The following is a 23,859-nucleotide window of genomic DNA, read 5'->3' as shown; positions in this document are numbered from 1 at the left end:
GTGGCTGCTCAGAGAGAGAGCATAATTAAGTCTGAATGGCTCCAGGAGATCAAATTCAATTGGCCAAGAGATTTTTTAATATCAAATAAGGTAGCCCGCACAAGTACCAAGATGTTTTCCAGGAAGAATTGGGATGAAACCATTCACATTTGTGTGGATTACAAGCTGACAGTGAACCAAGCCATAAAGCTGGACAAGTACCCCATAGTCAAAAACCAAAGTTTTATACTCAAAACGGGGTGGAGCAACTGGAGTTGGACCATGCCTCGAAGGAATAGGTGACCATAAACACCGATAAGTGGTTGTACCAGTACACACACTTGCCCTTTGGAGTTTCATCAGCGTGTGCTATATTCCAAAGAACCATGGAGATTTTACTGCAAGGCTTGCCAGAAGTCATTGTGTACACGGATGACATATTAGCAACAGGACTGATAGAAGGAGAACACTTGTCGAATTTGCAAGAAGCATTGAGGATATTCGAGGAAGCAGGAGTGCGCCTCAAGAGAGGTGTGTCTTCCAGGCTAATGAGGTGACGTACCTGGGTTATCGGGTAGACGCACTAGGGTTGCACCCCATGGAGGACATGGTGAAAGCAATCAAGGAAGCACTGGCCCCTAGAATACCTCAGAACTCAAATCCCTTCGGAGGACGGCTAACTATTATGGGTGGTTCCACCCAAACCAGTCAACAATGTCAGCTCCACTACTTGCAGTATTAAAGAAATGCCAGAGATGGGTATGGAAGGCACTACAAAAAGAGGCATTTAATCGGGTCAAGCAGTTGTTGCAGTGGTCGTGTTTACTGGTGACACTTCGAGCCCACCATGAAGACAACACTAACATGTGATTCATCCCCATATGGTGCTGGGGCATTTTTATCCCACAGAATGGATGAGTGGTCGACGAGGCCTGTGGCACAGGCATCGGGAACCCCTACAGAAGCGGAGAAGAACTATTCACAAATTAAGAGGGAGGGCCTAGCTGTCATCTGTGGAATCAAACAGTTCTACCAATATCTGTATGAGAGACATTTCACTTCAGTGACAGACCACAAGCCACTGTTAGGTTTATTAAAGGAAGGTAAGGTTAATTCCACCAAGAGCTTCGGCCTGGATACAGTGTTGGGCATTTTTCTTGTTGGCTTAGGAATATCGAACATCGTCCAGATCCGCAAACTTTTCCAGTCACTTTGCCAGTGCCAGCTCAACAGATTAAGTACAGGACAAACAGAGATCGAGTGTTGTTGATGGGGAAACAGATGGCATTGTACGAAAGGCAGAAGGAGAGAGCTTCAGGAGGAAATGAAGCCATCAGGAGAGAGGAGCTTAGCTGAGAGGATGGTATAGTCCTCCTGGGATCGAGAGTAGTCTGTCCCCAGGCCAGGGAGAGAATTATTACTGGGAGAGTTACATGGTGCCAATTCAGGTGTGTCTAAAATGAGGACGTTAGCAAAGAAGCGACATGTGGCAGCTAGGCATTGACGCTGCAATTGACAAAGAGTGGTAAAGCACCGTGATCAGTTTCAGCAGGAGTTACCTGCCCCAGCTCCATTAAATCCACGGTAGCCAGGTCGACCATGGGTTAGGGTCCACGTCGGCTATGCGGGACCATTTATGGGCACGATGTTTTTGGTGTTTTGGATGTTCTAAGTGGATGTCCATTCTAAGTGGATCCCGTACCAGCCTCCCCGAACAGGCGCCGGAATGTGACGACGAGGGGATTTTCACAGTAACTTCATTTGAAGCCCACTTGTGACAATAAGCGATTTGCATTTTCATTTCACTGGAGGCGTTTGAAACGAGATCTACAACTGCTTACCCAACAGTTGAGAAGCTGCACCAGTGTTTCCCAACCACGGGATCCCAGAGGTCTCCGTTTCGGACAATGGAGCGGCTTTTACCGGTGCTGGTTTTCAGTTGATTTATGACTTTTAACGGAATGAAACATATCAGAATGGCTCCGCACCGTCCCTCATCCAATGGACTAGCCAAGAGGGCAATGCAGACTTTCAAGGCTGGCTTGACAAAATAACCTTTAAAAGCCAAGTTGATTAGGTTCCTGCTATTGTACAAGATCACCCCACACGTGACTACCTGGAGTCCCTCCAGCTGAGCAGCTGATGGGACGTGGTTGGGGACAAGGTTAAGCCTCATGTTCCCACATTTAGCTGGGAGAATGGAGACAAGCCAGAGCAACCACAATTTGTTTAAAAGCGTAAGAGCCTTCGAGATAGAAAGTCCAGCAGACCAAACTAGGTGCCAGGAGTTGTTGCTGCCAGAACAGGGGCCAGTGCAATATGCGGCTAAAGTACAGGACAAGATTTTAAAGAAGCATGTGGACCACTAGCCGTCCCAAGAGCTGGTGCTAAAACCTGCTCCAACTGTACCAGCAGGAAGCGTTGTGGGTCGCCCAAGGAGTGAACCGTTAAGTCAGCAAAAACAGGCCAGAGTGTTATCTGCCAGGAAGCAGAGGAGGGTGAAAGGTCGGCACAAGGAGGTCCTTGTGAAATAAGGCCAACAGTAACAACCTCACTGGAGCAATGCCGTTCCTAGAGAAAGAAGTTGTCACTGGACAGACTGAGTTATAGATGTACTAGTGTAAAAGTGTTCATGATCGTTACTGTTGTGGCAATTGTGTCATTTAATTATTCCCACATGTAAGAAGGGAGAGGAATGTAGTAGCTAGCCCCCCTTTAAGGGGTGGTCTGAGGGAGGGGTCATGTGACCTGCTACTCCAATCAGAAACAGGAGTTGGACCCTAGAGCTGAGAATGGAAGGACCGTGGAAAAGCACATCGTAAATAGTTGTTTAAACTGGTAGAGCCAATTCTTGACGTTATTACATACACAAAAGTTGTTTTTGACACTGATGTGTCACAATCTGATAGCATGTTAACATAAGACTTAGTTCAAATTCTGCTTCAAAATGAAACCAGTTACTTTTCTGTCTTCCACTTTGTCTGCCAATGGAAAAATGTATATTTCTTTTTTTTAAATATTTTAAATAAACATCAGCCTAGCAATTTTTTTTAAAACATAATTTACATTGCACACATTTAACAATCTCACCCTCAATCCGTAAACAATTTGTCGCCTATCTAACTACCCACCCTTTTAGCTGCATTTCCGACATCACAATAAGGACATGTAATTTGCCAGAATATTACGTTCAGCACCATTTAGTACCTGGTATATAGTTGCTCTGTGGTTCTATGCCTGCTGGGAAGTTTGTGTTCTCTGGGATGGAATGTGTATAGTCATCCAGGGGTGGAAATTCAGAGGGGATCTCAGTGTGTCTCGGCACCAGAACAGGAGGTAAAACTGTGGGGGGAAAAAAAACACAAAAAGAATAGAAAGGACTTGGTTCTCGTTTTGTGCGAGGACACTGCCATAACTTCCCTATTTAAAGTTGTGTCCTTTCCTATCCTGACCTGGGTCTTCCTGTGCCAAACGGGCGCCAGTTTGGCAAGTTCTCACCTCTGAGCCATCACATTTTGGCAAGAGGCTCCCCACTCCAAAATGCCGAGGAATGATATTGGGACTGGTGCAGTACTGACAGAGTGCTGCATCGCCTGAAGTACTGTCCACTGAACGAGAGGTTAAACAGAGGCCGCCTCTTCAGGTGAACTTTTAGCATTGCCTTGCGCTATTTTGAAGAGCCGAACGCCCTTGAAGGCCAACTTGCTTCCCTCAAAAAGTAAATTAAATGACATTCATGAGTACACGCAAAACAAGGTACGATAGTGTTTTTGGACACTAATGGGATACAGGGATATGGGGATCATGCAGGTGGTGTTAAGGTAGGAGACTGTCAAACAGGCTCAAAGGGCCAGATGACCGACTCCTGCTACTTGTTATGCATTGCTGTCGATTGCATTGTTTGTGGGACTTTGTTGCGTGCACCCTGGCTAATACATCTACCAACAACAACTGAAAATAATTGCGGCACCTTGAGCAACATGATTTACAAATTCCTTATTTCTGTCCTGTTCCATCCTTCAACCCCAGGCAAAGGTAGCTGGCGACAGCCTCTTCCAAACATTAGTCCGTCTGCGTATTACAATGTTTGCTCTGAGTTATCGCAGCTTGTGGTTTAGAGCATGCAGTCATGTTGTCTGATCTCCACCTGGCTTGTCTAAAGTCTCCTATTTACATTCATCATACTAATTTCCTTTCAGTTAAAAAAAAGTAAAAAATTCTAGGGCTGGCTTTCTGTCTCTTTTTCAAAAGTGACGTTAGCTAACAACCATCAGGGCGGCATGGTGGCGCAGTGGTTAGCACTGCTGCCTCACGGCGCCGAGGACCCGGGTTCAAAGCTGGCACCGGGTCACTGTCCGTGTGGAGTTTGCACGTTCTCCCCGCGTCTGCGTGGGTCTCGCCCCCACAAGCCAAAGATGTGCAAGGTAGGTGAATTGGCCACGCTAAATTGCCCCTTAATTGGAAAAGAAAGAATCGAGTACTCAAAAATTATTTTTTTAAAAGCCAACAATCGTCAGGAAAGACGGAAGAGAGAGGAGCTGCTTTCTCTTGGAAATTAGGAAAGGGTTCAATAGGGTAGGTGTAGAGAAGATATTTCCAGCAACGGGAGAGACCAAAACTAGGAGGTGATAAATATCAAATAGTCATTAATAAATCCAATAGGGAGTTCATGGAGAAACCTCATTAACTTATGATGTGGAGATGCCGGCGTTGGACTGGGGTGAGCACAGTAAGAAGTCTTACAACACCAGGTTAAAGTCCAACAGGTTTGTTTCAAACACGAGCTTTCGGAGCACGGCTCCTTCTTCAGGTGAATGGAAAGGCTTGTTCCAGAAATGTTTATATAGACACAGAGATGCCCCGGAATGCGAGCACCTGCAGGCAATCAAATCATCAAAGATGCAGAGAGAGAGGTAACTCCAGGTTAAAGAGGTGTGAATTGTCCCAAGCCAGTTCAGTCGGTAGGCCTCTGCAAGTCCTGGACTTGCAGAGGCCTACCGACTGAACTGGCTTGGGACAATTCACACCTCTTTAACCTGGAGTTACCTCTCTCTCTGCATCTTTGATGATTTGATTGCCTGCAGGTGCTCGCATTCCGGGGCATCTCTGTGTCTATATAAACATTTCTGGAACAAGCCTTTCCATTCACCTGAAGAAGGAGCCGTGCTCCGAAAGCTCGTGTTTGAAACAAACCTGTTGGACTTTAACCTGGTGTTGTAAGACTTCTTACTGTGCTCATTAACTTAGGCAGTGGTTAGAATGTGGAACTTGCCACCACGAGAAGGGGATAAGGCAGGCAAATAACAGTGACACATTTAATGGAAAGCCAGAAGAGGGCAAGAGGGGGAAAGATTGGGTTAGGTGAATTTAGGGTTTAGAGGAGGCTCATGTGGGACATAAACACCAACATGGACCCCGTTGGGTCTGCTACCAGTGCAGTAACTCACCCGGCGTCTCCACTCTTTGGTAATGGTATGGATTCACGCAAACCTCATCCTTCTTCATGTGAAAGGCAAATTCACACATTTCCATGGCTCGAAGCTCATGGTGACTATGAAGATCTGGCCAACGCCAGAGACGACAGTAGATGACATGCGGCAGACCTTTCCGATGGGACACTTGGAGCCTTCCATCAAGCGACCTAAGGGGAGAACGTTACAAGTCAGTCAGAACTCGAGTTCAATAACAGGTTACCCACTCCAGATATTCAGTGATTCAGTAAGGTGGCTCATCACCACCTTCGCAAAGGCAATCAGGGAGAGGCAAATAATGTTTGCCTCACATCCCACAAAAAGAGCAAAAAACACATCTTAAGATGCATCTAATTTTATCATCCACACGAATGATTTTCAATGATGATGGGATTTTCCCAACAATTAGTCATAAAAATACCAATCAACTAATGTTATTGTAAAACAGACACAATGTAAATTACAAAGTACTTTGGAATGCTACAGGCATGCATCATTTCTCTCTGTCTCACTTTTTGCTTGGGTATTTTGTGTTCATTGAGGCAAAGGAACTTAGTTTCTGGGAGGGAAATCTTCCCATTTAAGGCAGTGTCCAGAATAAGTCAGGCACAACCAGGGCTAGACGGAGAGAGAAACCTCCGCCACAATACCCCATTGTGCCTCAGCCCAACACCTGCAATATCACCAAAGGGAGGTACTTAGGACAGTGGTTAGCACAGTTGATTCGCGGCTCCAAGGTCCCAGGTTCGATTCCCGGCTTGGGTCACTGCCTGTACGGAGTTTGCACGTTCTCCCCGTGTGTGTGTGGGTTTCCTCCGGGTGCTCCGGTTTCCTCCCACAGTCCAAAGACATGCAGGTTAGGTAGATTGGCCATGATAAATTTCCCTTTAGTGTCCAAAGGTTAGGTGGGGGTTACTGGGTTACGGGGATAGGGTGGAGGCGTGGGATTAAGTCGGGTGCTCTTTCCAAGGGCCGTTGCAGACTCGATGGGCCAAATGGCCTCCTTCTGCACTGGAAATTCTATGATACTCCAATTTCCCACCCTTGCAGCCTCTTGAGATTATCAAATGAAGAAAGACGTGCTCCATCACATCCTCAGAACTTCCCCTTCACAACCAATGAATTCCTTTGGAGGCCAATTTTTTTAACGTTGTTAAGCAAGCAAAAAAATAAAGTTTCAATTGGCCAGCTTTATGCTGTGAACTCAAACCAAAGTAGAACACTTAATCATAAGAATTTACAGTGCAGAAGGAGGCCATTCGGCCTGCCAAGTCTGCACCAGCCCCGGCCCTTGGAAGGCCAACCCGAGCAAAGTTCACTCCTCCACCCTATCCTGGCAATGCAATAACCCCACTTAACCTTTTGGATACAAAGGGACAATTTATCATGGCCAATCCACCAAACCGACACATCTTTGGACTGTGGGAGGAAACCGGAGCACCCGGAGGAAACCCGCGCAGACACGGGGAGAACAGGCAGACTTCGCAGAGACAGTCACCCGAGGCCGGAACTGAACGAGGGACCCTGGAGCGGTGAGGCAGCAGTGCTAACCACTGAGCTGCCATGCTACTCTGTGATCAGCAATTTATATTCCAGGTTTTAAAAAATATTATTGCCCATCAGAGGGCATTTAAGCATTTAAGATGTGGATCTGGAGTCACATGTAGGCCAGGTCGGGAATGGATGGCAGATTTCCTTCCCTAAAGGACATTTGTGAACCAGATGGGTGTTTACAACAATGTGGTATCATTCTACATTCTTTGCAGGTTTTCTTATCGAATTCAAACTTCACCATCTGCAATGGTGGGATTTGAACCTGGGTCCCCGGAGCACTACCCCATATGTCTAGATTGCTAGTCTCGTGACAATACCACTACGCCATGATCTCAGTTCAGTGATGAAATTCCCATATCCACATGAGCCTCCCTAAATTCACCTAACCCTATCAGGATATCCTTTAATTCCTTTCTCCCTCTGGTACTTATCTAGCTTTCCCTTAAATGTATCAATGTCATTTGCCTGCCTCATCAACTTCTCTCGGTAGCGAGTTTCACATTCTAACCACTACCTGACTAATGAAGTTTATCCTGAATTCCCAATTGGATTTATTAATGGCCATTTGATATTCATCCCCTCTAGTTTTAGTCTCCCCCATTGATGGAAATATCTTCTCAACATATACCATATTGAACCTTTTCCTAATTTTAAAGGCTACCCCTCAAAACTCCACTTTTCAATCGAAAACAGCTCCCATCTGTTCTGTTATTACCTTACGTCCCTTTCTAAAAAGGGACAGATAGCCAGCACAGATTGACTAAATTGAAGAGACAAATAAATTCCAATTTATACGGGAAACCGCCTGTGTAAACTTGCCAGGTGGTGGTTACGACTTCCTGCCACCACTGGTGGGATGGTGTAGTTACAGCGAGCCAGGTTTACATATGTAATTTTCATTATAAAGCTAAATACATTCGTGGGGAAAAGTTGGAAGAAATTTTACACAAAAATTATTAAATAGCAGGGTGCAGAAAAGTGGAATTAAATGAGGTATCTCATGAGGAAATGCACTGACTGTCAATGGTTTAGCTGGTTTAGCACAGAGGGCTAAACAGCTGGCTTGTAATGCATAACAATGCCAGCAGCGCGGGTTCAATTCCCATGCCGGCCTCCCCGAACAGGCGCCGGAATGTGGCAACTAGGGGCTTTTCACAGTAACTTCATTGAAGCCTACTTGTGACAATAAGCAATTATTATATTATTATTAATGGGTTGAATGTGTTGATTCTGCACTGTACCATCCTGTGATTCCGCTGCCATCGCCAATTGTCCAATGCATCCCGTCAATCTCAATCTATGTCTAAACGCAGAAATGCTGCTAAATGCAAATCTAAGTCTCCCGGTTACACATTTATACTGAAAATAAGCCCAGAGTGCCAGCAACCAAAGGCATGCGGGTCTACAATCCTGCCATTGGGATAAGGCCGGTGGATTTTATAACACCAGCGTGGGTGTGAACGAAGTGAAAGCAGACACAGTGGCCCGGGGTTAAGAGTAGAATCAAGCAGGCCTACCGAGTCAGGCTTGCCAATCCGAGTGTAAAGATTCACAGGCAGGGCAGGGAAAAATAGTCCCGCGCTCTCCACAATAGTGCTGCATCTTCAGTAGACACATTCCTCATGGAGAACACGTCAGCAGTTCACACTCGTACTATTGTAATAAAAATAGGAGATACTGGATAAACCCAGTAGGTCTGGCAGCATCTGTGGAGAGAGAAACGGAGTTGACGCTTCGAGTCCGCGTGACTTTTCTTCAGAGCTTTTGTTTCCTCCTATTGCTGTGCCCGTCTCTATAATCAAAGCTGTCAGCCGTGGGTCAATGCCAAGAATGACTTCCACGAGTGAAAAAAGCAACACTGATCACAAAACCATTTCAACAGAGAGCTCAGTTATATTTTTCTTTAATTCAGTACAAAAGGCATCAGCTGTTGTTCTGGGGGTGGTACTAAATCAGAAGGTTCTGGATTCCACCCCCACTCCAGCGATTTGAGCACATAATGCAGGCTGAGACTCTGACGCAGTCCTGAAGGAGTGTTGGACTGTCGAAGGCACGCGCTCCTTTTGGATGAAGTGAGGCGCTGGATCCCATCGCTCTATTTTGAAAAAAGATTATCTGGTTCATTTTCACAGGAACGTGCTGTGCATAAGCTGTCACGTTTACTACATTATAGCTGTAACTACACTTCAAAAAGTTCAGCATTTTGGTTCATCCTGAAGTGGTGGAAGATGCTATGCAAATGCACGTCTTTCTTACAAATTGAATCAGGAGTTCACACCGTGTCAGTTACTGGAAAGTAACTTCACTCTTGCCATACGCCCAGCTTCCAGGATTGGTGGACCTGCTCTGGGTTGACGGGAAAGAATTAGCATGAGAGTCCTTCACTTGGTTAAGTGAGGCCGTATCTACACAATGGTGGAGAGCAGCACGTCTCCATGTAGTCAACACCAGGACTGTGTTTGGTTGGGAAACTGGGAGGAATCGAACAGAGATGATGGGCGGGATTCTCCCCCTCCTGATGCCGAATGGTCACTGGGCAGAGAATAGCGGCTAATGCAAAAATCACGTTTGCGGCCGGTGCCGATTCTGACACCATGCTCCAGGCCCCGCTGGAGGCATTAGTGAAGTTTGCTCCCCACCTCGCCCCGGCGGGCCGATGCAAAACCGTCATTTGCATGGATTTGAATGTCATTAGCAGGTTGGACCCAGCCCTCCCCGATGCTCCATCCCTCTCAGGCGGGAGTCACGCAGGCCCGAATTGGTGCAAGTATTTACAAAACGGGGCCTGGGCGCCACGACCGTTGAGGGGGAGCAAGGGAGTAAGAAAACTCAAAAGCCCTCACAACTTGGGTCAGGCTTGCTGGGAGCAGTGGGAAATGCCCGTGTGCTCGGGGTGTCTCCCTCAGGATCAGAGTAGCCTGGCGCAGACCACCATTTCTGTAGAACATGGAGTTGATGGGCCGAATGGCCTCCATTTGCACTGCAATGAATCTATGACATACTCAGCCAGCAGCACTGAAACTTGAAGCATGATTCCGGTCGTGACCGCAGAGTATTAAATCAGAATGCACAAACTACGATCACAATCAGGGTTCAATCAGCCTGCTTGGATGAGGCATATGCAATTATTCTGAGTCATGTTTTACTCACAGATAAGCCAACAAACATTTTGTGCCTTAGTAACAGGAGTAACAACCAAATACAGGATCTGTGCATGTGTCTGCTAACTTTAAACTGCGCCAGTCTGACCTGGAAGATCCCAGGGTTGATGCTTGGCCTGTGTTGAGTTAACTGACCTCCAACCCAGGATGAAAACAAAGTCAGTTCTCAGTTACTGATAGGGCCAATTGGTCAGCCTAGCAGCTCCTGATTACATTCTGGCACCTTCTCCAGAGAACGTGCCCACATGTGGACACGAGTGAGGACAGGAATAAGATTGTCCAACATTGTACAAACTTGCTGCTCCGTCTGTCTCAAGCCAATAATGCTTTTGATCTTTGTTGACGTATTTTATAGATCGACGGTTAAAGAGCCTGACAACATTCGCCATCATTCAGACGAGGCGCTGGACAGCACGTCAAGGAAACATGCCCCAGGGAGGAATCAGCAGCTTGACAAGTTACCAGCATAACTCCGATAGATAGAGAGCCGCCTTTTTCACAATTTAAGGACATCTCAAAGCACTTAAGAGGCGATGACGCACCTGTGAGGTGCAGCCACAGTTGTAATGTGGAAAATGCAGCAGCCAATTTGCGCACAGCAAGCTCCCACAGACCCCTTATGCTGTTCCAACAAGTGGCCATGGGTTTTATATTCATCTGAGGAGGAAGACAGGGCCTCCGTTTAATGTTGCATCTGAAAGACTGCATCTCCATCAGTGTGGCAGTCCGTCAGCGTTGAACTGGGGCCGGTAGCCCGAGATTATTTTTATAGTGAAATTTCTGGGATGAGTCTTAAACCCTCCTGTGCGGTATCATATAAAACTCTCCAACCTAAATGGCCACTATGTCAACAAAGATACAGCACTGACCAGGGTTCATTCGAACAAATCCAATCGAGGAGATTCATGATAACAGTAAAAACTCTTTCTAAAACGTTGCCTAATTACAAAGTTCTTCCGAGTACTGGGACCTGCGTGTGGGTCAGAGTTCAAAACATTTTTCGACCGAGTTAAAACATTTTATAAAGAAATCGGAAACCCAGAGGAGAATGCTCTTTCTTCCCGTTTTAAATAAATACAGCTAAATTTCAAGCCTCTTGTTGCACCAAAACTCTCCCTTGCAATCTAATTCAATCAGCTTTCTGCTTTGTTTCCATTTAGCCCTGGTTCACCTTTTGTGTTTTTGTGCCAGGCTCGATGTTAAGAATGTTGCCAAATATATTGCTTTCCTTTCTCTCTCCCACCCCACCACCCCCCCCCTATTGCAGCGTGAAGGCACTGGCTTCAGAGTTTGGGAATATGCAGCTTGCCTCTCCATGTCCCAGACGGACATTCTCCAGCTGCAAGCCTGGGCACTGAGTGACAAAGTGCCACCCAACCAGGAAACGCAATGTCGCCAAGCACACTTATACTTAAAAAGGGAAACATCGGGCAGGGCTGCAGGGACAGCGTGGGGCGATTGGACATGTGGAGCCATCACAGGCAAGGTGGACCGAATGGCCTCCCCCTGAGCTTCATAATTCCATGCTCTCGCTCCGTGTCCACACAGCCTCGCACTTTCACAGCAAGAGATCATCAGCTCCTTCGCCTGGCCAAAAGGAATCAAAATCTTGGGAGTCACACTCGGGTCCACAGCATTTCCAAATAGGTCAGCAGCAGAAACCAGCTGCAATTCTCAAACTCAAACAGGCGAAGGGAAGAGGAAAGTTAGAGAGGCAGCTAGAGAGCGGAAAAGTGTGAACATATGCAGAACAGAACCACGAAAGCAGAAAAAGAGGGGAGACTGTGGGCAGCAGGGTAGCACAGTGGGTAGCACAGTTGCTTCACAGCTCCAGGGTCCCAGGTTCGACTGCCGGCTCGGGTCACGGTCTGTGCGGAATCTGCACGTTCTCGCCGTGTCTGCGTGGGTTTCCTCCCACAGTCCAAAGATGTGCAGGTTAGGTGGACTGGCCATTCTAAATTGCACTTAGTGTTAGATCAGGTGGGGTTATTGGGATAAAAGGGGCTAAGGTGGAGGCGTAGGGCTTAAGTAGGGTGCTCTTTCCAAGGGCCGGTGCAGACTCGATGGGCCGAATGGCCTCCTTCTGCACTGTAAATTCTATGATATGAGTGAGATGGAGAGAGAGAGAATGAGAAAGAGAATGAAAGAGAAAGAGAAAGAGAAAGAGAGAGAGAGAGAGAGAGAGAGAGAGAGAGAGAAATAAAAATAAGGAAACAAGAATGAGAGAACAATTCTCCATCAAACCGCACTCACCATCCTGACTTAGAACTATATCGCTGTTCCTTCACTGTCATCGTCTCAAAAACTTTGCAACTCCCTTCCGAACAGCACCATGGGTGTGCTGACGGCAGCTTTTCAAAAAGGTGGTTCACCACCGCCTTCCCAACAACAAGCAATAAACACTGGCCAAGCCAGTGATGCCCACATTTCAAGAATGAATAAAAAATAGAGAGCTGCCAAACAGACGAGGAGAGATGCCGTAAGTGACCAGGTGCATGAACAAGGAGACGAGGAGAATGAATGGAAGGGGAAGGGAATGAATGTGAGAGAGAGGACAAGGACGGTGGATAAAGAGGAGAAAGATACAACCATTCTGCTTTCCTCTACTTTGCCACCCTTGCTACGTGTCCAGCTGCCTCCATTAAAACAATGTCAGGCGCACAAATTAGAGATTAGAAATTACTGCACAACACACAATTTAGTCATTGGCATTCCTTTGTTCTCTCCTTTAATAGCAGCCTGTATAACTCAGCCTATCTGTTTGAGGAGCCAGAGTTAATCCAATATACACATAAACTAGCTCATTCCAACCATTGAAATGTCAAGTCACCACCCACCCAGTTTTGGATCAGACACGTTTGTTTTCTGGATTTCTCAAATGTGAACACCGGACACCTAAAGGCAGTTTTTGAAATAAGGAAGACCACCGTTCTCGCGCATCTTGCGATGTGCCAACCGTGGCAATGAAGGTCTGTCGCGAAATTGGTTTTGAATGATCAGGGAAGCAACTCTTGCAAACTTGTGCCACAGTCCCTACCGTGAATGAGCCTCCCCGATCCGACCAGAAGCGGCAATTCAAACTAGAATTGCCCCAAGAGTGGACTTCATGGGTAAATGCACACACCAGACACTTCTCATCAAACCTTTCTCTGTATATACAGGTGAGCACACACCAGTTACTTTGGTTTGGATCAAGCCCCACGTAGCTCCCAAGACCTAGGGAACAAAAGCCTAAACATTGATGCTAATGAATGCGATTTAGAGGCATCATCTCTGGTGGGCACGTCCTGCAAACAAATATCTGGGGATCCCAGATAGGAATAGCTTCCCCAATCCGCCCTGTTATTTGGGGAGTCTGGGAATGGGAGGTTTCCAGTTCTTTCAGGAGTGAAATTAAGAAACTCTTGTAGAAATTTGGCAACGGCCACGGATTCTAGATCAAATGATAAATTTTTAAACTGAGATTGGTAGGTCCTTGTTATCCAAAGGCATGCGTCAAAGACATGGGCTAGCAATTTCCAAAATTGGTACAGCAAGTGAACACATATTCACACAAAACAGTGCTGTCAGACCTTAAGACATCGGAGCAGAATTAGGCCACTCGGCCCATCAGGTCTGCTCCGCCATTCAATCATGGCTGATATTTTTCTCATCCCCATTCTCCTGCCTACTCCCCATAACCCCTGATCCCCATATTAATCAAGCACCTATCTATCTCTGTCTTAAAGACACTCAGACTCGCCATTTGAATGACAACAAATCACTTACCACCTTCTACTTTTTTATGATAAATTTAGAGTACCCAATTTATTTTTTTCAATTAAGGGGCAAATTAGCGTGGCCAATCCACCTACCCTGCACATCATTGGGCTGTGGGGGCAAAACCAACGCAAACACAGGGAGAATGTGCAAACTCCACACGGACAGTAACTCAGAGCCGGGATCGAACCCGGGACCTCGGCGCTGTGAGCAACAGTGCTAACCGCTGCGTCACTGCGCTGCCGCCGATAGTACCTCCCACGTGCAGGAAGACATCACAAGGAGTTCTACATCAGACACGCCGAGTCAGATAGCATACAAACACCATCACCGGGGGATTCCCCTCCAACACCCACCATCCCGACTTGGAAATAAATCACCGTTCCTTCGCCGTCGTTGGGTCAAAATCCTGGAACACCCTCCCTAACAGCACTGTGGGTGTACCTACATCATATGGACTGCAGCGGTTCAAAGGGAGCTCACCGCCAGCTTCACAGAATCTCTACCTCGAGTCCGCTCCGACCCCCCCCCGAGAAAGCACCCTACCTGGGCCCAATCCCCCACCCTATCCCGTAACTCTACCTAACCTTTGGACACAAAAGGGCAATTTATCATGGCCAATCCACCTAACCTGCACATCGTTGGGACTGTGGGAGGAAACCGGAGCACCCGGAGGAAACTCACACCGGCACGGGGAGAACGTGAGGGTTCCGCACAGACAGTCACCCGAGGTTGGAATCGAACCCGGGACCCTGGAGGTCCGGGACAACAGTGCTAACCACTGTGCCACCGTGCCGCTCGAGGGCAACTAGGGATGGGCAATAATTGGTGCGCTACTCAGCGATGCCCACATCCCGTAACTTAATTTTTTAAAAAACACCTTTGAAAAGGGAAAAAAGCCTGGAGCTGAAAACTAGTTCTGAACTACTGTATGTCCCCCTAGATTTAGAATCTCCAACCAGAGGAAATAGTTTATCTTTATCTACCCTGTATTTTCTGTTGATACCTTGAAGACTTCAATCAGATCACCCCTTAATCGTCTAAATTCTAGCAAAATTAGATCTATTTTTGTGCAATCTCTCTTCGTAACTTAACCCCTGTAGTCCAGGTGTAATTTTTGTAAACCTACGTTGCGCCCCTTCCAAGGCCTCCTACAGTGTGATGCCCAGAACACAATGACTCCAGGTAGGGTCTAACCGGGCGTTTGTATAGCTGCAGCATTAACTTCTGCGTCTTTATACTCCAATCCTGTTGGTATAGAGGCCAGCATTTCATTAGCCTTCTTGACTACTCTGCTCTATCCCTTTTTGGTCCAAAATGCATAATCTCAGACTTGTGTACATTGAATTCCATCTGCTACAATTTTGCCCATTCAGCTAGTCTGTCGATATCTCCTTACAATGTTCTGTTATCATCTAGGCTGTCTACAACGCCAGCTAACTTTGTACCATCAGCAAATTCAGATATATGACTTTCTATGTCATCATCCAAGTCGTTAATGAATGGGAATAATTGAGGCCCCAACACAGATGCCTGCGGTACACCACGAGTCACCTCCTTCCAATTAGAGCACTTACCCATTATCCCCACTGACGCCTGCCACTCAACCAATTTCCTAACCATGTCAATAATTTGCCCTCAACCTCGTGACCTTAGTTAACCTTAGTTAACAGTCACTTACGTGAGACTTTCAAATACCTTTTAAAATATCCATAGACATTCCCCTGTCCAATACCTTCGTCACTCCTTAAAAAAAAAAGCAATGAGATTTTTGAGGCAAGGCCTTCCCTTGACGAATCCTTGCTGGCTCTCCCTCCTTGACGAATCCTTGCTGGCTCTCCCTCCTTGACGAATCCTTGCTGGCTCTCCCTCCTTGACGAATCCTTGCTGGCTCTCCCTCCTTGACGAATCCTTGCTGGCTCTCCCTCCTTGACGAATCCTTGCTAGCTCTCCCTCCTTGACGAATCCTTGCTGGCTCTCCCTCCTTGACGAATCTTTGCTGGCTCTCCCTCCTTGACGAATCCTTGCTAGATCTCCCTCCCTTGACGAATCCTTGCTGGCTCTCCCTCCTTGACGAATCCTTGCTGGCTCTCCCTCCTTGACGAATCCTTGCTGGCTCTCCCTCCTTGACGAATCCTTGCTGGCTCTCCCTCCTTGACGAATCCTTGCTGGCTCTCCTCCCTTGACGAATCCTTGCTGGCTCTCTCTCCTTCAAGACGCTGCTTAGATGCTGTAAGTGGTCAACCTGGATCTAATCAAATGGTGGGGCAGCCTCGATGGGCTGAATGGCCAACTCCTGCTCCCACTTCTTATGGTTAGTCTGCTGCGCAGGTTGAAGATTTTCCACTTGAATTGATAGCTCGCTAATATGGCTGGCGGAGGCTCATGCGGAGCAGCAATACCAGCATAGATTGGTTGGGCCAAACAGCCTGTTTCTGTGCTGTCAATTCATGTGCTTTTAAAATCTGCAAGGTGAAAAATAGCTGTTGACAATAATAAAGGGGGGGGGGGGGGAAAGAGAGGTCATGTCCGTTGGGTTTTGGTGGGTGGGGGGGGGGGGGGGGTGTGGCGGCGCTCAGTGTCGATGAAAGGGTGCGACCACTTTTTATTTTCATCTTCACTTTTTTCAGATTAGAGCACCCCAGTCTGCCGGGGACAGAGATTGCTGGTGGGGCAGCCCCTTCCATTGCTTGAAAGTTTGCAGGAAAAGCTGGCAAGGCAGGTGGCGGGCTGCCCCCCCCGCCTTTACTGACTGAGACAACACTTTGAAAATATCATAACATTCTGCCCTTAAGTCATAGAATTTACAGTACAGAAGGAGGCTATTCGGCCCATCGAGTTTGCACCGGCTCTTGGAAAGAGCACCCTACCCAAGCCCACACCTCCACCCTATCCCCATAACCCAGTAACCCCACCCAACACTAAGGGCAATTTGGACCCTAAGGGCAATTTAGCATGGCCAATCCACCTAACCTGCACATCTTTGGACTGTGGGAGGAAACCGGAGCACCCGGAGGAAACCCATGCAGACATGGGGAGAACGTGCAGACTCCGCACAGACAGTGACCCAAGCCGGGAATCGAACCTGGGACCATGGAGCTGTGAAGCATTTGTGTTAACCACTATGCTACCGTGCTGCCCACTTCTTCAATATGTTAAGAGGTGCATTAAAATAAATGGAATTCATTCCTCTACTAAAATATTGGACACGAATGTCACACATATGTTCAGCTTTCAGTCATTAATATTTGCTACTTTTTAACGGTCCTTGATGGCCTGCATAGACGCGATGGGCCGAAGGGCCTCTTCCCGTGTTGTTATGACTATGACCAAGGTCCCACTGTGCCTTTTGACCCTTTCAAAAAGGTTATTTTGCTAGTAGTAAAAATTATGCACAACCATCGTTGTTATAAGAAAAGATCACTGAGGTTTGGGTGGGTTTCTGGAGATGGGAGGTGGGGTCCAAAAGAGGGAGAGAAACGGCTTGGTGTCAGAAAGTGAGCGCTGCGGAGCTCGGTGTGGCTCGTTAAGGCACGAGGATTTAAAAAAGAGATCTGGCCAGTGAGCATTTTGGAGACAATGGAGTGCGAGGTCGCATAAAGATATTGCTGGAATTAAACCATCCGAAACCACGCAGTTCAACCCTAACCGCCCCCTCGTCCCAAAAGCCAATATATCTTCCCCTCCAGTCACTGCAACAAGCAAGACCAATGGCACTTGTTCAAAAGATTGCGAAGAAAACTTGGCTAATCATTAAACCGGCCAGTGCAGTGATCAGAACGACAAACTAGCCTAGGGGCCCTCACTGCTAACTGTTCAATAAGACTATTTTTAAAATGTTCAAACAGCAAGACCTTAAAATAGAATATGGAAAAGAGTTGGAAAAATAAATACACATAGACGCACACAAAATCCGCACTATTTAAAGACTTCAAACAGCAAGGCTGAAAGGAGCAAAGTTCACTTTTTGTAAAAATAAACCAGCTTTGAAGTGCTCAGCTCCTCATTCTTCTCAAATGGGAAACAAATCGGAGCCCCCACTGATATGTCCTCATCTGCCCCGAAAGCACCAGGTCACGTTGGGACTCAGGAACATGGGCAGTCGCTTCACTACCAGTGGCAATAATCCAGGTGCTGGCCAAAACCCATCACCAGAGTCAAGTCCAATGGGGTGCTCGCTAAAAGGCCACACTGGACATGGATCAGACAGAATCCCTTGTTGCTGTTTCCCTTTCTTAGATTGGGATGTTTGAGGGATGACACTCACCAAAGCAGTGACCTGGCACTATTCCTAGCAACCCAGCTCTGGAGCACAGTAAGAAGTCTTACAACACCAGGTTCAAGTCCAACAGGTTTGTTTCAAACACGAGCTTTCAGAGCGCAGCTCCTTCCTCAGGTGAATGGAGAGGTATGTTCCAGAAACATTTATATAGACAAAGTCAGAGATGCCAGACAATGCTTGGAATGCGAGCATTTACGGGTAATCAAATCATTACAGATCCAGAGATAGGGGGTGATCCCAGGTTAAAGAGGTGTGAATTGTCTCAAGCCAGGACAGTTGGTAGGATTTTGCAAGTCCAGGCCAGATGGTGGGGGGTGAATGTAATGCGACATGAATCCAAGATCCCGGTTGAGGCCGCACTCATGTGTGTGGAACTTGGCTATAAGTTTCTGCTCAGCAATTCTGCGTTGTCGCGCGTCCTGAAGACCGCCTTGGAGAACGCTTACCCGGAGATCAGAGGCTAAATGCCCTTGACTGCTGAAGTGTTCCCCGACTGGAAGGGAACATTCCTGCCTGGCGATTGTCGCACGATGCCCGTTCATTCGTTGTCGCAGTGTCTGCATGGTATCGCCAATGTACCACGCTTCGGGACATTCTTTCCTGCAGCGTATGAGGTAGACTACATTGGTCGAGTCGCACGAGTATGTGCCGCGTACCTGGTGGGTGGTGTTTCCACGTGTAATGGTGGTATCCATGTCGATGATCTGGCATGTCTTGCAGAGATTGCCATGGCAGGGTTGTGTGGTGTCGTGGTCGCTGTTCTGAAGGCTGGGTAATTTGCTGCAAACAATGGTTTGTTTGAGGTTGCGCGGTTGTTTGAAGGCAAGTAGTGGGGGTGTGGGGATGACCTTGGCAAGATGTTCATCTTCATTGATGATGTGTTGAAGGCTGCGAAGAAGATGTCGTGGTTTCTCCGCCGCAGGAAAGTACTGGACGACGAAGGGTAACTTATAGCTAAGTTCCGCACGCATGAGTGCGGCCTCAACCGGGATCTTGGATTCATGTCGCATTACATTCACCCCCCCCCCCCCCCCCAGCATCTGGCCTGGACATGCAAAATCCTACCAACTGTCCTGGCTTGAGACAATTCACACCTATTTTTTTTTTTATAAATTTATATTACCTAATTATTTTTTCCAATTAAGGGGCAATTTAGCGTGGCCAATCCACCTACTCTGCACATTTTTGGGTTGTGGGGGCGAAACCCACGCAGACACGGGGAGAATGTGCAAACTCCACACGGACAGTGACCCAGAGCCGGGATCGAACCTGGGACTTCAGCGCCGTGAGGCGGTTGTGCTAACCACTAGGCCACCGTGCTGCCCCAATTCACACCTCTTTAACCTGGGATCACCCCCTATCTCAGAATCTGTAATGATTTGATTACCCGCAAATGCTCGCATTCCAAGCATTGTCTGGCATCTCTGACTTTGTCTATATATATGTTTCTGGAACATACCTCTCCATAAATGAGTTGTTGGGTTGCGGGTATAGGGTGGATACGTGGGTTTGAGTAGGGTGATCATTGCTCGGCACAACATTGAGGGCCGAAGGGCCTGTTCTGTGCTGTACTGTTCTATGTTCTATCTGAAATTGTTAGATGCACAGTTGAAAGGCATTGTTTAATTGTTGAGTACATATAAATAGGGGACAGCTGGGAGTAGAGCTATGCGACTGAACAAAGTTAATAAACTCTCTCTAAGTATAGAAAAGCTCCGACACTTGGTTTTGACTTCACCAGCTGGCATGGGCGGCACGGTAGCACAGTGGTTAGCACTGTTGCTTCACAGCTCCAGGTTTGATTCCCAGCTTGGGTCACTGTCCTTGCAGAGTCTGCATGTTCTCCCCCGTGTCCGGGTGGGTTTCCTCCGGGTGCTCCGGTTTCCTCCCGAAAGACGTGCTTGTTAGGTGAATTGGACATTCTGAATTCTCCCTCCGTGTACCCGAACAGGCGCCGGAGTGTGGCGACTAGGGGCTTTTCACAGTAACTTCATTGCAGTGTTAATGTAAGTCTACTTAATAATAATAATAATAATCCTAATTGTCACAAGTAGGCTTCCATTAACACTGCAATGAAGTTACTGTGAAAATCCCCTGGTCAACACACTCCGGCGCCTGTTCGGGTACACAGAGGGAGAATTCAGAATTCTCAGCTGGTACGGGAATTGAACCCGTGCTGCTGGCCTTGTTCTGCATCACAAACCAGCTGTCTAGCCTACTGAGCTAAACCAGGCCCCCTTGTTACACTAATAAAGATAATAATAATAATAATCGCTTTTTGTCACGAGTAGGCTTTAATGAAGTTACTGCGAAAAGTACCTAGTCGCCACATTCCTGCGCCTGTTCGGGGAGGCCGGTGCGGGAATTGAACCCGCGCTGCTGGCCTTGTTCTGCATTAGAAGCCAGCGATTTAGCCCAGTGTGCTAAACCATGCACTGTTACTATTATGGATTCTATCAATAGAGTAAACATACCAATGTGTTGTTAAGATGCTGTATAAATGCAAGTTGTTGTATTCGGTATCTTAATAAACATGATTATATATATATATATATATATATATAATATATATATATATAAAATAACACACTTGGAAATTACAGAATAATTTATTGTGCATCCATGTTAAATTCTGTGTGGCTTGGAAATTGAGAACAGGAAGAGATGGCTGATGCTAATACTACTCTCAAAGGTCTTTCTATATTCGACTTGTGCAAATTTTAGCCTGTTAGAATATTTACATTCACCGACTAATGATATTAAAATAACAAAGGGCAAGAGAACGCAAGACAGTAAATGGGCCGAGTAAATGACTGAAAAAGGCTGGGTCTCGAGGTGGTGGAAACAGCAACAACGGAACCATCAACAGGTGCTATCCAAAATAAATGGCAGCTGTGGTTATGACATGAAGCTGTTAAACCAGCGTGCAGTCCGGAAGGGTCTAATCGAAACAGTGACCTCACTAACCTCGGCCACCAACACTGCTCTAATAAACCCAAAAAAAAAAGCTCAAAGAACAGCAGCTCAATCTTTCAAATTTCCATTTGCTCCTCTTCCAGAAAGATCTTTTGTTTCCCCATTACCATCCCTCGTGCCTTGCTCCGTCATCCCTGTCGCAACTTAAGCATTCCTACCTTCTATCCAATTACAACTCTTCCCCTTCGTTCTTTGCTGGAAGAACCTCCACCTTCTTCCAGCTCCGATGGAAGGTCATCGACTGAATAGTTATATTTTACACTCAAGAGGAGGTCACTCGGCTGGCCCGTGAGAAATTAAGAAGCAGGCTGGGGCAGTAGGGCTGCACATCAGGGCGTGGGCCCAAGGCCTGGGCAAGGCACTTTGCTTTGTTATTGGCCACAAAGTGACACATGTCACATGGTCCAGCCTGGTGAGCACAAAATGAAAAGCTTCCTTTAATGGGAAGAGGAGAAGGCCATTCACCCCCTTCTGGCCATTGAAGAACCCATAGAATCTCGACAGTGCAAAAGTGGCCCATTCGATTGATCCGAGTCTGCACTGACTTTCTGAAAGAGCGCCCTCCCCGAGGCTCAGGTGGCTGGACGGCTGGTTCGTGATGCAGCGCGATGCCAACAGGGTGGGTTCAATTCCCGGACCAGCTGAGGTTATTCATGAAGGCCCCGCCTTCTCAACCTTGCCCCTCGCCCGAGGTGTGGTGATCCTCAGGTTAAATCCCCTACTCAGCTGTCCACCTCAGAGGGAAAAGCAGTCTTACTGGGACTGTGGTGACTTCACTTACCTAGAGATTAACGAGAAATACCTGGAGACTCAGGGAAATCCTAAAGGATTGGCAACTCCCTCCAAGTATATACAAGTATTACGTTGGTGAACTATTTTTCAGTTTGATGTCCACAATCCCAATTTTGCACAGCCATGTAATTCAGCCCATATCACTGGATATTGTGGTCACCTTTGAGCCGACGTGATTTGATGGAGTGTTGGGGGAAGAGGAGAGAGAAGAAAAACAATTTGGTCCTTCATTTCTTTAATGATGAGGTACAAATGGTCCAGGTCTCTCCTGCTTGTCAATACACAGCTAATGAATAGCTCTTGTTGCAAATTGCTTTGACTGTGCCTTCAGCTCCAACGCCCACATTAACCTAACAACCAGCCACAACAGATAGTCAATGGCTTCCAAAAATACAGAGGAAGTGAGGACAAGCAGGCACATTTCTACATTCATTCCACTCCCACACACTGTCTGGGAGACAGCAATTTGATTCAGAGGCAGCAAAGCAGGCGTCAACTCAGCAGGATGATACCCTTTGGGCTGGGATGTACTCCATTCAAAGAGCGATTATTCCACGCCCTGGGCTCGAGGCTGCGGTAGGTAAAGTACGTGATTAACTAAGAAAATGCAACAGCATCCACAGATCTTTGGGTGGCTGGGGGGGGGGGGGGGGGGGGGGGGTTGTGATTTTTTTTCACTTCCACATATACCACCCCCCCCCATTTGTCAAGATTATTACAGAGCTGGAAGGCAAAATGAGCCTGTTGAGGCAGACGGTGAACTAGTGCTCATCTTGCTCACTGATTAGGCACGGAAGTACTCTAACTGGCTGACTTTCCCAGCTGATCTGGCAATAGCAGCGACTCGGATTTTTGAATGGGGCATTTCCACTTTCCACAAACTTGTCACCTCCATCTCCAGAGTTTGTTACATTATTACTGGGCGGCGAACCGGAGACGGTCCGGCTTTTAGGGGGGTGGGGGGGTGCAGGTGGGGGAGGCGTTGTGTGTGGGGTAAGTTTGAGGTCTCTGGCTGCGATTCCCTTCCGTTTGCCCCAGGGCGATAGATGTCGAGTCCGGTAGTGGCTTCATCTGGAACCAGCTAACGTGCTGTTTTGGTGTTGGTTTTTGGGGGGGGGGGGGGGGGGGGGGGGGGTTATAGTCACCGCTGGCTCCTATTTGTGGGAATCACCTGTTCACTCCAGCAGGGATGGATGCGACATATGGGCGGTGGCACGGGGAAGGGGTGGAATGGGTGAGGGACTTGTTCGTGGACGGTTTGGAAGTTTGGGAGAAACCGGAGTTTCCGAGGGGGGGGGGGGGCGGTTCAGGCATGTACAGTTACGGGATTTTCGGAGGAAAGGGGTGCCCTCGTTCCCTCATCCGCCGGATCAAACGCTGTTGGACAGGTTGTTGTCGCCAGATAAGCTGGGGGGGACGGGAAGATTGCAGATATTTACGGATGGCTGGTGGGCAGAGGGAAAGCACTAACGGAGGGGGGGTGTAGTGAGGTTATGCACCAGGTGAATGCAAAGTCTTGCTGTGCTTGGCTGAGCTGGGTACAGTTCAAAATGGTGTACAGGGCTCATTTGACACAGGCGCGGACAAGTGGGGTAGAGGATAAATGAGAGAGATGTGGAGGGTGGCTGGCACATCATGTTTCGTTCATGTCCAAGATTGGCGGGGGGGGGGGGGGGGGGGGGGGGGGGGGGGGGCAGCATTTTAGGCATTACGAAAATTGTGGGGGTGGGCATGTAATCAGGCCTTCTGGCGGCGATCTTTGGGGTATTGGAGCTGTTGGAAGGGGAGAGGGGCGAATTCTACTGGAGTGGAGGTTACGGAGCCGCCGAGGGTATCGGCATGGCTGGGGCAAGGAGCAGAAGTCCTTAAGTTGGAAAAGATTAAG

At 47.5% G+C, this 23,859-nt stretch overlaps 1 protein-coding gene across 1 annotated transcript in view; it reads right to left on the bottom strand.

The window, feature by feature from the left end:
- The window catches only part of smad3b (SMAD family member 3b), a 119,079-nt gene that overhangs the window by 30,311 nt on the left and 64,909 nt on the right, over nt 1–23,859 (bottom strand). Inside the window, exons 2-3 of the mRNA XM_038813310.1 lie at nt 5,427–5,620; nt 3,187–3,321 (exon numbers count right to left, since the gene is read on the bottom strand). Of these exons, the coding sequence (XP_038669238.1) occupies nt 3,187–3,321; nt 5,427–5,620 (329 nt within the window). The remainder of the gene's footprint in view (nt 1–3,186; nt 3,322–5,426; nt 5,621–23,859) is intronic.

This window comes from Scyliorhinus canicula, chromosome 12, assembly GCF_902713615.1.
Source record: "Scyliorhinus canicula chromosome 12, sScyCan1.1, whole genome shotgun sequence".
NCBI classification, from domain to species: Eukaryota; Metazoa; Chordata; class Chondrichthyes; order Carcharhiniformes; family Scyliorhinidae; genus Scyliorhinus; species Scyliorhinus canicula.
Note: the sequence above shows the minus strand (reverse complement) of the source record. Positions and strands in the feature narration are given on the sequence as shown.